The 13,516-nt window shown below is 39.2% G+C and overlaps 1 protein-coding gene across 1 annotated transcript; it reads right to left on the bottom strand.

The window, feature by feature from the left end:
- Positions 1 to 1,042: 1,042 nt before the first annotated feature.
- slc26a10 (solute carrier family 26 member 10) lies at positions 1,043 to 8,300 on the bottom strand. The gene is made up of 18 exons (XM_028012690.1): positions 7,742 to 8,300; positions 7,045 to 7,155; positions 6,287 to 6,444; positions 6,022 to 6,186; positions 5,777 to 5,929; positions 5,605 to 5,687; positions 5,369 to 5,516; positions 5,156 to 5,269; positions 3,752 to 3,829; positions 3,572 to 3,667; positions 3,198 to 3,304; positions 2,592 to 2,661; positions 2,216 to 2,398; positions 2,052 to 2,106; positions 1,880 to 1,968; positions 1,755 to 1,809; positions 1,535 to 1,641; positions 1,043 to 1,453 (listed from the first exon to the last, which is right to left on the bottom strand). Exons 1-18 carry the CDS (start codon positions 8,004 to 8,006, stop codon positions 1,415 to 1,417), a joined length of 2,076 nt encoding a protein of 691 aa, XP_027868491.1. The 5' UTR covers positions 8,007 to 8,300; the 3' UTR covers positions 1,043 to 1,414.
- Between the last annotated feature and the right edge of the window lie 5,216 nt (positions 8,301 to 13,516).

Raw genomic sequence — 13,516 nt, forward strand, 5'->3', positions numbered from 1 at the left:
ATCCACCTTTTATTATGTATTGACTGTAATTCTTGTGAGAAGATAAAAAGAACAATCGCTGGCTACTGGATGGTTATGCAAAGATCATATATGAAGTGTGTTGTGTATTTGTATTGAGCTCTCCCTTTTTCTGCAATTCCCTGGATGAAAAAGGGGAAAAAATCAATTTTTCTGCAGCTTTGCACATAGAGACAATGAATTTTTTGCCCATTTTTCTGTCCAAAATAGATTCTAAAGTGGGTTTAAGTCCAGACTAGGACTAGCCCTTTCTAACACATGAATATGTTTTATTCTCAGGCCATTTAATTCTATCGTTGTTCAGGGTTATTATCCTGTTAAACAGGGTAATCTCTACCAAAGTATTTTGGAGCCTCTCTCACAGGTTTTTCTTCAGAATTGTCCTGCATTTGAGTCCATCCATCTTCCCACCGTTTCTGGCCGGGTGCCCTGTCCCTGCTGAAGCATGCCCCTGGCATGATGTTGCCAACATCATGGGTCACCACGTGGGTGTCAGCATTAATTGAACTCTACACAGCTGTTGTAATGTAATGTCATCTAAGCTACTGGAATCAATCAACAATTTTTAGAGCATTTTACACTTTAGCCTGAGTGGCCAAAGAGATCCATAATTTAAAACACGACCAATTAATCACAAACACCTGTAATAAAACAGACAGATGAAAAAAAAGATCAACTTAAAAAAAAGAGACAGAAACAGACAACTGCTGAACTGGCATTAAAGCCAAGTTAAAAAGATGGGTTTTCAAAAGGGCCTTAAAATCATTCAAAAATATTAGCCATCATTCAAATAAGGAGACTGTTTGAGTGTGAGAGGATGCTTGTGTAAAAACTCTGTTACATAAATGAGGTGACAGACTGCTTAAACATTTAAAAACAAAATTAAAAATCAATCCTAAAACTTGCATGCATCCAAAGCAATATGGAGGTACTGTAATGTTCTTGCGTTGTTTGTTACCTATAAGCAGACGGGCAGCAGCGTCTTGGACCAGCTGCAGACGATTAACAAACATAGAACAAATTCTTCAGATGCACTTGGTATTTTATTACATAAAGGTAGCGAACAACAAACACATATAAATATTACAATGCCAAAATACAGAATACACGTGACTGTAAAAATGAAATCTTGAAGAAGAGAGAGACCAGAAGAGTTATACAGTGTTGAGGAACAGCATTTCCTTTAGTTAAATCCAGCTAGGATCGATTTAAGTGTGCCAGCAGGGAGTGTGGTATCTGAAAAAGAACGGCTAATGCTGGAATATAACCATTAAAAATACTAAATGCTGCTGCAACAGGCCACTGTGTCTTTGAATGACTCCCCTACTGTAAAGTCCAAACCAGCTGCTCTTCTGCTCCAGCTGATGTCTCAGGTCCCAGACACTGGGCTCTTGGTTCATACCCAAACTGTTGTGTTGTTCTCTGGAGGTTTTTCCTATGGCAGAGGATAACATTGTTATTTAAATGTGAAAATAATTTATTCTTTGGTTATATTGAAAGCGATTACTATTTGTACCCTCTGTTGCTGAATGTACATTACGGCATCGTGAACGGTGATGAAAATATGCTGAGGATTCATGTGACTCATCAGGCCGCTTGATGTCAAGATCTTTAAGACACTCTCTAAAGGGAACAAGATAAATCCACACACACTTAACACATTTAACCCAACCTATACTATAGCATAACAGGAAAAAAAATGTATGAGAGAAATATCTGACATTAAAAAGGCTTACCATTGCAATTTGCCAAATAGACACGAACTCCAATTTTCTGGCACTCGGTGCACATCTGCAGGAAGAAAATCACATTACGTGACCAAATCACGAGGGGGAACCATGTCCTTTTGTTGAAGGCCGACCTGTGTGAAGAGCCTCGCTCCAGCAACATCAACAAATACGACTCTGCTGCAGTCAATTAGCACAGCCTGGACCTCTGTCTCTGGTGTTTCTATAGGGTGAAAATACACCGTTTCATAATGTCTGCTGTGTGAGCACATCCAAGCTGAGTGATTTCACAAAGCAACTACGAACCTGATTCAAAGAACTCATTTACTGAAGAAAATGATGTGTTTGCTATGCCTCTCTCCTAAACAACAGCATAGGGAGAAAACAAGAAGACGGCTGAATGAAGTTACATTTCACAGTTTATAAATATGTCACATTTGTCCCAACTAATGGTTATTGATGACTCATACCACGGTGCTGACAGAGGCCTCGCTCTCTCGTTTCTCCAAAGCTTTCCTGGCCTTTTCCCGGCTGCGGATCTCTTCGGGCGTCAGACCCAACACCCTGCTCATTTTCTCCCTGAAGAAGCTGCGATTGCCGTAGTAGATGGGCCCGTTGTATGTCAAGATTTTCACACCAGGCACTTCATAGCACTGGATAAGAAAAAAAAAAAAAAAAAAGTCTCATCTTTATTGTTTTGATAAAACAATGTCTGATCATCTCTCAGATTAAGGGTCATGGTGCTGGAATTCATTTCCTTTAATGGACATTTTACAGACACGTTCACCTCAACTTTAAGTGCACTGACCATTTGCAGCAAGTGAAAGAATTACAAGCTCTACTCACCTTGCTGTGGCTCTCCAGAGGTCTGTATATTTCTGTGTTGCTCGCCCGCCCAAGAACTGAGCAATCAGCCCTGTTAAAGCATTGATCATCTGTTTACATATGTATCAAGTTTATGTATTCAGACTCATACAACTTTTTCAGTTTGTCACAGCTCTAAAGCAACTTCTTATGGATTTCTTCTCCTAACTGTACTGTGGATTTTTGAATCTCCTTCAGTGGTGCCATTCGCCTATGATCAATCCCCATCTTTTTTCAGTTTAGGTGGGCGGCCATGTTTTACCCCTTTTTTGTACAGAGGTTCAAATCTTGGTATATTGCTTTATAACCTAACCCTGCACACAAGTGGACTCTATTAACTAGGTGATTTCTGGAGGCAGCTGCTTGAACTGGACTTTATTTGGGAGATTCATAATAAAGGTGCTCAACAGAAATTCATTTCATGTTATTCCAGATAGTAATTTGTGAAAATACAAGGTCACGCATAACTTTAGCAACATGGAAAATCTCAACAAAACACATTGGAGGTTGCAGTTCTAGCTTGGCAGAAACAAGCACTTAGCCTCAGTTCCTGGATTTAACAATGATACTTTCTGACAGAAATTGCACCTTTGTGTTCGACAGATGACGGTCATCATGGAGAAAACCACGCCGATGGCCAGGCCAAGGTCCACGTTCAGTACCACCACAGACAGCCAGGTTACAACCCAAACCATCTAAAGACAGAGACAACATCCCCACCAAGCTTAGCAAATCAAACTGAACAGGTCAGTCTAAGTAAATACAACTTGATTAATTAAAAAAACATAATTATTGAAAAAATATTCAGTGGAGATACTTGATTCCAAAAATCTGAAAAGGGTGACGTTGCAGTTAAAGATGCACCCGCTAGTTCGCCAGCAGCCAAACAAGCTACAGTATTAAGCCGTCTGTTTTCTTTTTCCTTTTTCTTCTGAACAAAAATATCTATGAAGCAGTCTTACAAAGTCTAGCCTGCTGATCCTCCAAAGCTCGGGTAAGTCTTGGAACTGCAAGAACATTTGCCTGAGGCTGGTAACATTGATGCATGCCAGCACAGCCTGCGGGGAGAGATAAAAAGGAAGATAAGTGGAGATATCCTCCTTCCTTTTTCTTCATGTACAGAGACAGTCATGAGAGCACACCTTAGGCAGGAAGTAGAACAGGGGTCCGATCAGCAGCAGGACGATCAATACAACCAGACTGGTGAAAAGGCCTGAGAGCTGCAAGAACACACAAATATAAATGTAATCATGATGTTAAAGAAACTTAAAGACTTAATTGGTTTTAAATGATTAAAATTATTGAATATGCTCTGGATTCTTGGATCTTGATTGTCTAACCAAGTGCAAAATTTACTTTCATCTCAGACGACAACTTTGGACCAATGAGAAACAACCCAGTCTTTTTTTTCTTTGTCCAAGTGAGACACTTCTGATGTTGCCTCTGGCTCAAGGATGGCTCGTAGCATAGCAGTACTGATTAATAGCCTTGCTATATATGAGGCTAATGATCTTTCACACAGTTGTCCCTTGTTGAATTTTCAAATTCAAGATCTTTCCTGCATGTCTATCCACTTCACCAATTTTCAGTATGATAAGTGTCAAAAATGGGTACCACTGGATTAAAAAGTTATGTATATATATATATATATACATATATATATAAGTACAAGAAATGCTATAGTTTTAGACCATGTTAATGTTGCAGTAGGGAGTTCCAAGCCTGATGATTTGAACAAGCACACCCTACAGGTCCCAGCCTTGCTCTCTGCAGCGGTGCGTGCCCAGAACTTCAGAAATTATCGTATTTCCTGTAATGTTCAATTGTTTCTCCACCATTAGCACAATTGAAGCTGATCTGTAAACTTGAGCTTGAATGACTGCACGTGCGGAACGGGGGAAGGTTACAGAAGGAAGTAAGCAGCACGTACATGAGCACAATTGACATTCCTAAGACCTTCTTCCTGGCTCTGATTGGTTGTTTCTGAGCTGTAGTATTGTAGTGTATTTCTGCGAACGGCTGTAGGACCACTTAGAGGAGCCATAAGAGCTTGATCTTATCACAAATTATCTGTCTCATATTCTGTTGCCATGACATAATAACAGTTTTAACAAAAATACATTTTTATGAAAGTTGCCTACCGCAGCTTTATCATGACTGAATGTGGTTGCTCTTGAAGAATTGACTCCAGTCGAATTCCAGGCCATCTGTATCTCCCAAACTCCTGAATATCCATGGCTTTACAATTATATATTGCTTGTGTATCTCTCTAGCTTCACTTTTTCATTCCACTTAACTTTCTGTTGAGATGTTTGGATCCATCACTGTGTGTAATGAATCAATAATTGAATTTCACTTTTTTCTGATTATGTGCTAATATATTTATTAGTTCAAAGCAGGATTTTTACTTAAAAATAGCTGTTAGCATAGAAGGAATCAAACACAGTGTTATCCTTTTAGTGTAACTCTTCTGTCCTGGACCGAAGGACCTCAGTCCAGACGTGAACAAACAACTGTGTTGTTATGGTTATGATTGCAGCCCATACCTGTGTGTATCCTCCTGCGCTCTCCAGTATGTTGGTGGTGGCCAGAGTGGCTGAGCTGGGGAAACAAGTGAAAAACGAAGACACGGTGTTGGAGATCCCATGAGCTAGCAGCTCCTGAAAAACAAAAATCCGTTGATTCGATGCAATGTTCACAGATTGGTTGGGCTCAGAGCAAATGGTTCAGGAAGCAGGTATATCAGTCATGGGTTCTACCTGGTTAGGATGTATAGAATATCCATGTTTGTCAGCATAAATCATCGCCAGTGAGACCGAAACAGCGTATCCAACAAAAGTTATGGCAATCGTGTCTCCAGCAATGGCGGGAAAAGTGTGGAAAGCAGGCAACTGGGGCTTTGGGAATCTAAACGTAGAAAATGTGTTTGATTTTTATTTTAAATTAAAAGGCTTGTAAGATTTTTTATTTTTTTTTTTGTCATTTAAAGTTTTACCCAGCAGGAATATGGCCAACTATCTCGATGCTGTAATTGGAATCTAGCGAGGAGAAATAGGCTACACATGTAGCGATAATCACCTGGAGAGCAGAACATAAAATCATAAATTAGTACTTGTTCATTGTAATGTAAGTAACAAGTCTTATCCATTAGAAGCCAACTGACTGACCGTGAAGATCTCCACAGGGATGGGCGTGCGCAAGTGGTGCCGGAAACGTGTGTTGATCTCCTTAACTGGGACCAGTACAGCCAGACAGACCACAGAGATCAGCAGCTCAGCCATGTTGGTGTGAGAAAGGTTCTCCAACACTGAGGCTAAAGTCTGAGCCCACAAAGAAGTGATAAACCTGAAACCGCTTCACTTATTTGTTATTTTTTTTCTAGAACAGTATGAGAATAAGAAACACAGATCACCTTGAAGAGAGAGAAGGTCCCAGTGTGGCGAGGGAGTCTCAGGCCCAGCATGCTTTGCAGCTGCGAAACGGTGACATGGAAGGCAGCAGCACTGGTGAAAGCCTTAACAATCGGCTCTGACAGATAGGTGGAGAGGAAGCCGAGCTGAAGACCAAACATGCAGAGCTGGGATGAAGCCGGACAAAATATGAGAGACATGTAATCAAGCCGGATCCGCACAAAGACAAAGCATTCACATGAGATGGAAAATTTGTGTCTCACAAACCATGACGATTCCTGAAAGTAGTGCTACAGCAGAAGCCACTCCAATCCGCTGGGCCTCGAAGTTTGCTGCTTCAGATGAGCTGGAGTTGAAGGCCAGAGGAGTAGGAACCAGCTGCTCCACCACAGAACCAGTCATCAGACTCACTACAGCAAAGGTACCTGTGAAGACAAAGTCTTCTCAGCAAATGCCTATTGAACTTTATCACATTTTCTTATGTTACAAGTGAAAACATACATGCTATTTATTAGGATTTTTGTGACCGACAAAAATAAGGTATTGCATAGTTGAAGAGTGAAAGGATTTTTCAAAATAAAACTCTAAAAATATTGCCTCTAAATATATTCATTAACCCCTTAACCATCACCTCAATACACTTACATGTTACTCAATGGGTTTATGAGGACACCAGTGTCCTCACAACATTTAAGAGGTAGAGCAACAAAAATGTTTGAGAGGTCACCTAGTATTAGCATAAACCCATCAGTTCTGTGAAGGTCACAGAGGTTCGTTAGACAACATCACTGAACAAGCATCACTAAGGTCAAAGAACACAGCAGACAGGTCAGGGATGAAGTTGTGGAGAATCTTAAAGCAGTGCTAACTTTAACGAAAAAAGAGTTAACCACTGCTTTGTGTTTGTCTATTACAAAAAAAAATTAAAATAAAATAATTTTTAGGTTTGTGGTTGTAATGTTACAAAATGTGGAAAAATTCAACAGGGACTTTAGCAAAACATAAAATGTAGACAGAGATCTTACCTGTGGACACGTGGCGCCCAGTGCCAAAGATCATATACAGGACGACTGGGAAGAAGGAGGTGTAGAGGCCAAAAATTGGAGCCACGGATGTTAGCAAAGCAAAGGCCATACCTGGTTGGAAAAAAGTAAATAAATCAAATTTTAAGAACATTTCATTTGTCCCATTTTTAATGTCACCACTTCCTTCTTAAATCAAAGTAAGTACAAAAAAGCATATAGTCTAAGGTGAAATTTCAATGTAAGCACACGTATTGCACATAAACAGCCTGGGGCCATTGTTTGTTTATTTTTGTTGTTGTCCACGGGTCCAGTTGACTCCATGTCATGGTGCAAGAGTTTTTTTTATTTATTTTTTAAGACAGGGTTATGTATGTGATCCTAAGAGTGTGACTCGTTTTGCTGTAAATAAGACTAATAGACTTGGATGAGGAACATCTTGTATTGGACAACTTCCCCTTAACTATTTTATCAATGTAATTATTAGTTTCATGATATATTTATTTTTGGCCAGCAGTGAGATTTATAAGGACAGAGTCAGAAAATGAGATGGAGGAAAAGTCTGAGCAATTCTAAATAAATGTATTTAATAAATAATTATACTGATGATGTTATCCTCATACTAATACACAATTATTATTATTATTATTATTATTATTATTATTATTATTATTATTATTATTAAGTAGATTGCGCATACCTTGAGGAATATGAAGAATACCAACAGTCAGCCCGGCGATAGCGTCTCCGACTATCCATTTCCTCAGTCTGTACCTCGGCAGCCAGCTGAAAAGCGGGACTCTCTCACCGAGCAGGTGAAGGCAAGCTCGCCTTGAACACCTGCACTTTCCGGCCAGTTTCTCCCGCAGCCGCAGACTCCCAGACGCGGTGTCATCGGAGCCATAGGCCTGCTTGAAGCGGTCCTCCGTGTAAATGTTCCTGTATACGGCTACGGAAGCGCTCATGTCGAGCTGAGGGTGGTTATCCCTTCAGATGCTGCAGCTGAATTAGTCAAAGTGTATATTTTAAGTTGCAATAAATATAAGGGCAGACTGTCCTCACTCTAGGAGCCATTGCATTTTCCTGTCAGACTCTTCTCAGCCAATGACAAGGCAGAAAGCTCAACTTTTTTTTTTTTTAGTTACAGTACTGACCAACTTTTTTCCTCATCTTGGGCCCTGCCTCGGACAACATAAAGATGTACCCGTTCAATTTTGCCAGCAGAGATTCTCTGGGTCCTATTGCTAAAGGGATTTTTTTTTCTCATCCTCCAGGAGAAAAAGTCAAACACACTCCCACACGCACACTTTCCAATGCACAGCTAAGTGGTGGGTACAAACTCAGAGCAGGCACAGTTGAGACATTGTGTAGGACTTTGAGACGCCCAAAAAGATCAAAGTTGTATTGTATGTGGAGGTGAGGTGTAACCTCAAACCTTGTCTTATGTTCATTTCCGAGAGGGATGGATGTCTGTAATGGGGGCGGGGGGCCGGGGGGGTGTTTAAACTGTGTAGCCATGAGGTAAAAGGAAAGTCATAGGTACCTATGAGACCTCTGTGAAACTCAATCCCACATGGAAACCTGGTTCATGGATCAAAACACAACTAGACTATGAACAGAGACTGAATTTGATGAGTGAGATGTTCTTTGTTGGGGATGAGTGAAAACATGAGAGCTCTGAACAAATACAAGATTAAAGAAGATAAATCAAGGTGTATATATATATATATATATATATATATATATATATATATATATATACATATATGTTTATATATGCATATTATGCTGTTATGGCAGCCTTCTGGAGAACTTTTAAAAAATCTGTCTTATCTACAAACCTCAATGTTTTTTGTTATTTTATATGACAGACCAAGTAAGACACACAGTCATTAACTTCTGACGAGTGATGCATGCATTGTAGCTGCATTGGAGCAGCTTAGCTTCAGATTTTCAATTTTGTTACTGATTACCAGTTGGATTTAGGTTGAGACTTTGACTAGGACATTCTAACACCCTTTAATTTAAATCTTTGCTTTGGAACCCTGGTTGTATGCTTGATAATTAGATTGCGCCTGTTTGTAGATCAATTCCAGTGTGAATCCAACTGTTATGCGAAAGACTTCTAGGTTTGAGCAATATATCATTTTAACCAGTGAGGCTGCTTGAAGGAATGGTTTTGAAACGTATGGGTGCCTGAATGTCAGCACGTTTGGATCAAAACATATCCATGTGTAAGGATGGTCCAGTCAAAGTTCTCACCAAAATTCAAGGGAGAATCTGGTTCAAATCGTCAAAATTGGTGTTTGTAAATCCTTGATGTCTAATTTTACTCTGAGCTATCTTTTAAAGGCGAATGAGCAAGAATGTATTTAAATGTGCAAAACTTATAGACAGTTTTACTCTTGCACCTGTACTTTTTTGCAATTGAATTTCTTTCTACAAAATAATAATATGGGGTGAATCTAATATGAATGCTCTCCATCCTTCTCAGAGTTTCTTAGAGTTGCATTGTCCCAGGATGTGTTAATTCCTGTAATGTGCATAAAAGTTTGTGATTGTAATACAATAAACTGTGAAAAAAAATCTTAAGTGGTGTAGCTACTTTTGGAAATCAGTGTACTTGTAAAATGAATGTTGGAACAGTGAAAACAAACAGTTTATGGACAGATTGCACATAGCTCCTCTTGAAACGATTAGGAAGGATTAATCGCAAGGAAATCACAAACAAAAGAAAGTTTCATTTTGGCTGGTGAATATAAAGCAAAAGGAAGTGAGAATTTATGTCTGATGCAGACCCTGTTTATCCACGCTGCAACCAAATCAACGCCGTCTCACGAGTACCGTCTGTCATCCCAGGAGGCTACGTGATTAAGGGCAGGCAGTGGCTATTTTTTTTAACCGTTGCACTGGACACCACCCAAAGATTTTAACCTGAAAGGACCCCGGCTCAAAGGAAAGAAAATTCATAGATAAGAAATCAAAAAAGCACAATAATACATGTTCAGTTAGCAGTGAGAATAGGAAAAGGCACACTGCCTTTTTTGAGGAGTTCAACTGGTTCAAAAATACAATAAATCTCACTCATTAGCTGGCAAATCCTGATAATCATGTTCTTTGCAAGTATCATTTTAGACTATTTTTTTAGCATATTACTGGTATTTGTATTAGAAAACATAAAGCAATCCAAACAGAGAGAAGATGTTGAAGAAAACTACAAGATTTTAATTTTTATAGTGTTTGTAATAGAATTCCTTTCAAGTGTAAAAACACTTGAAAGGAATCAGCAGCATTATGCAGTTTCATTGAAATATTCTTTTGCCCACCCTATTTTTATTTACTGGTAAACATTCTTAGCTTACTTGCTAACTGCAGACAACACTAGAAGATTGTCTGGTGAACCTTAGAGAAAATGCTAAGGGAATGTCCATGAAATTTGTAGAATATAAATATGTTTCAAGGATTGATTATTAAAGAGGTTTCAATCTGGATAGCCTATTTTCTAACATAAAATCACCTTCATGCAAAAACAAATATCCACGTATTGGATTGGCAACATCTATATTCTCACTTACAGTGGTCTTCACCATGTCAAAGGGTTTCCCTTTTTTCTTTCAATGTTACCACATTTTATTGATAATGTTGTCTTCCAAGTCAGTTTTTTAACCACAGCAAAAGAGTCCCTGTGTCCTATGAATGCAAGATAAGTCGAAGATATGAATGCAAGGTAAGTCGAAGAATCTAAAATGATCAAGAAAGTGCAAGTGTGGAAATGAACTGGTATTTGTACTCTGTCTTTCTGTTGTTCCTGTTGCAGAGTAGAAGCAAGTCTTTACCCCCCCTCTAATGGTGCACACATCACATTAATATTTTGGGACCCACCCAAAATATTAAATTCTGATCGCTTGTCTATTTTTATTTACTTAGAAATCTAAAAACAGAAAACACGAGCTAATTTGCACTTATTCCTCTCTGCGTGCGCTGTTGTTATTCCACAAATTCAGCAGCAGAGTCAAACGGGGGGAGTAGGTGAAAGGTTCACGGATGTGTTGGTGCAAAGAGCAGCTAAAACTCTGGGACTGTCAGAAGGCCGAAGCACCCCCACCTTTCAAAATGAATGCAATAAGCAGACATTCATGTGCAGCGTTGTTTTTGTTCCTGAGTCATATTCCTAGAATCTTTATGTCTCTGGTGGAGAGCAGACGCTGTGATATAAGGGACTTCCTTTAAATTCCAAGAATGTGAGCCATTGTGTTGATTAGCTCCAGAGCATTTATAAACACACCAACAGAGTGATGTGTCTGCAGACTGTTTAAACAAGATATTAGTCAGTTGTTAAAGGAACAATGCGCCGGATGGAAAAGGATATGGAGTGTCAACCCAAAACTAGATTAAGTCCTTTCACTCTTTCATAAATGACAACCCATCATGTGTTTTAATTGTGCAAATGCCTGAGCACAAAACACACACACAATGCTACAATGTTGTGTATTTTTCATCCTTGATATAAACTTTTTTTATTCAATGTTACCAGCGTGTGTGGATAAGGTACATGGACCTCTCCACTAATTTCCAGATTTGAACTATTGCAGCAAATCATGCAAATCATTTGGTGGCTTTGAGGTGAATCTTGAGAGGAGAGTTAAATTTATGCTAAAGATATGTTTTTTTTTGTTGTTGTGTTTTTTTATCCAAATTGCTTCAATGAGAGATTAAAGATTATTTCTGCAGGCAGATCTGCTCCAGAGGCCTGGACATGATGCTGAACACAAACAGCTGATCACTTTGGAAACCCATTTACATAAAAAGGGCTATTTGCATGAAATAGTCCTTATATAACAAAATAAGTGATTGGCAAACTTAGACAAACCTTTAATTTCATGATTAAGGGCATTTTCAGAAAACTTGCCAGCACTATCAAACAGAAGGAAAATTAAGTAAAAAGAGTTCTTAAACACTTAAGCTCTTTAAAAAAAAAATTCACCTAATCTTTTCACTGATTTTCTCCTATGTATTCAAACACTTGAGGTGAAATATTTTTAAAGCTTGCCCATTTGTCGTACCGATCTGCTTGCACAACTTAAGCAGAGACTTTTTATGTTTCCATTTTTAGTGTTGTTGATGTTTCTACAGTGCCTCACTGGAGAAAACATTGCAATATTGTTTATAAAAAATAACGTCTTGAAATGTTGCAAGGCTATTAAAACCACACACTTTGATGGTAATTGTTATCATGTTTGGCAGCAGACCCAATGATCCCACTTTCTTCATTGCATTAGCTTTAATCACATTATATAAATATCTTATCCACCCTGTCTCCTTCATGCTGAGCGTGTGTCCTGGTCTTACAGGGTCTTTCAATTATTCTCTTCCACAGAGAGTCTCCAGTTACGTTGTGGCCTATAGTTCCTGTTATTGTTCTTTATCTGCTTTATGGGATGCTTGTCCTGACCCCCCATAGAAAGTTGCTTTGGGAGTGACCTTGTCCACGAGGCCAACTGCTGGATGCCAAACCTCTCCTCGTGTCTCCCTGCCCTTTCCGCTTGATGCTCGTCTCTATCCATTAGTGTCTCTCCTTGTTTTGTCAGAGTATTGTTTGCCTTTTCACCGAAACATAACTTGTGGAGTTATGAATGTTTTTTTTTCTCTTCAGGGGCAAAGTGCCTTCGATATCTAGTCATAAATTTATATTATCAAGCAACTTGTCAGGGTTTAGCATTTCAGCAGCACGTAAAGTAAAGCATTTTATTGATAATGCATGTTTTTGGCCCCTTACCACTTATTCAGTGAGTCTTGTATTGACTGAACGTTGTGTTGGGATTTCCATTTTGTGCTTCTAAATCTATAAAAACGTTCATTTTGGTTTTTTTAATCTAAGCTTTGCGTGAGCACAGTAGATTTCAAAATAAGTTGCTTGTTTCCTGTTCATTCCTGATGAACGTCTTCTGACCTCCACCACACCTACACAGTCAGGTCAATTCATCAAACATCTGGGTCATGCATCTCCTGGGCGTGGACGCGAGTGGCTGCTCACATCAACAGGGTCCCAAAAGGACCTGAGAATGCATTCTAACAGGCATCCTTTACAATTACATTTTATGTTCTCGTGCATTTGCCACTTACTGTAAATTGGTGATACTCAAGGCCACCCCTAACCGCCTGGATAAATCTGGTTTCAGCTGGTTTGTGCTCGCTCCAGTCTGCTCTTTTGTTTTGCGTCTTGTGGCCGGTAAACTGTGCTGTCAGGTTGGAGAAATTTCCTCCATGTTTTGATCTTCTATCAGTCAAAATGCAAAGCCATGAAATTCGGAAATCAAATGTGTGCACTCACTATATAAAAAACTACTTATGTGTATCCCCCTGTGTTAACTCCAGTCCAATTCAACTCCTCACCCCTGTGTGATTTCTAAATTGGTGATTCAGGAATCGTCCAGAGGCTATTTAAAAGAAGGCTCTTCTTTGTGGTCTGCATTAA

The sequence above is a fragment of the Xiphophorus couchianus genome, chromosome 1, assembly GCF_001444195.1.
Source record: "Xiphophorus couchianus chromosome 1, X_couchianus-1.0, whole genome shotgun sequence".
NCBI classification, from domain to species: Eukaryota; Metazoa; Chordata; class Actinopteri; order Cyprinodontiformes; family Poeciliidae; genus Xiphophorus; species Xiphophorus couchianus.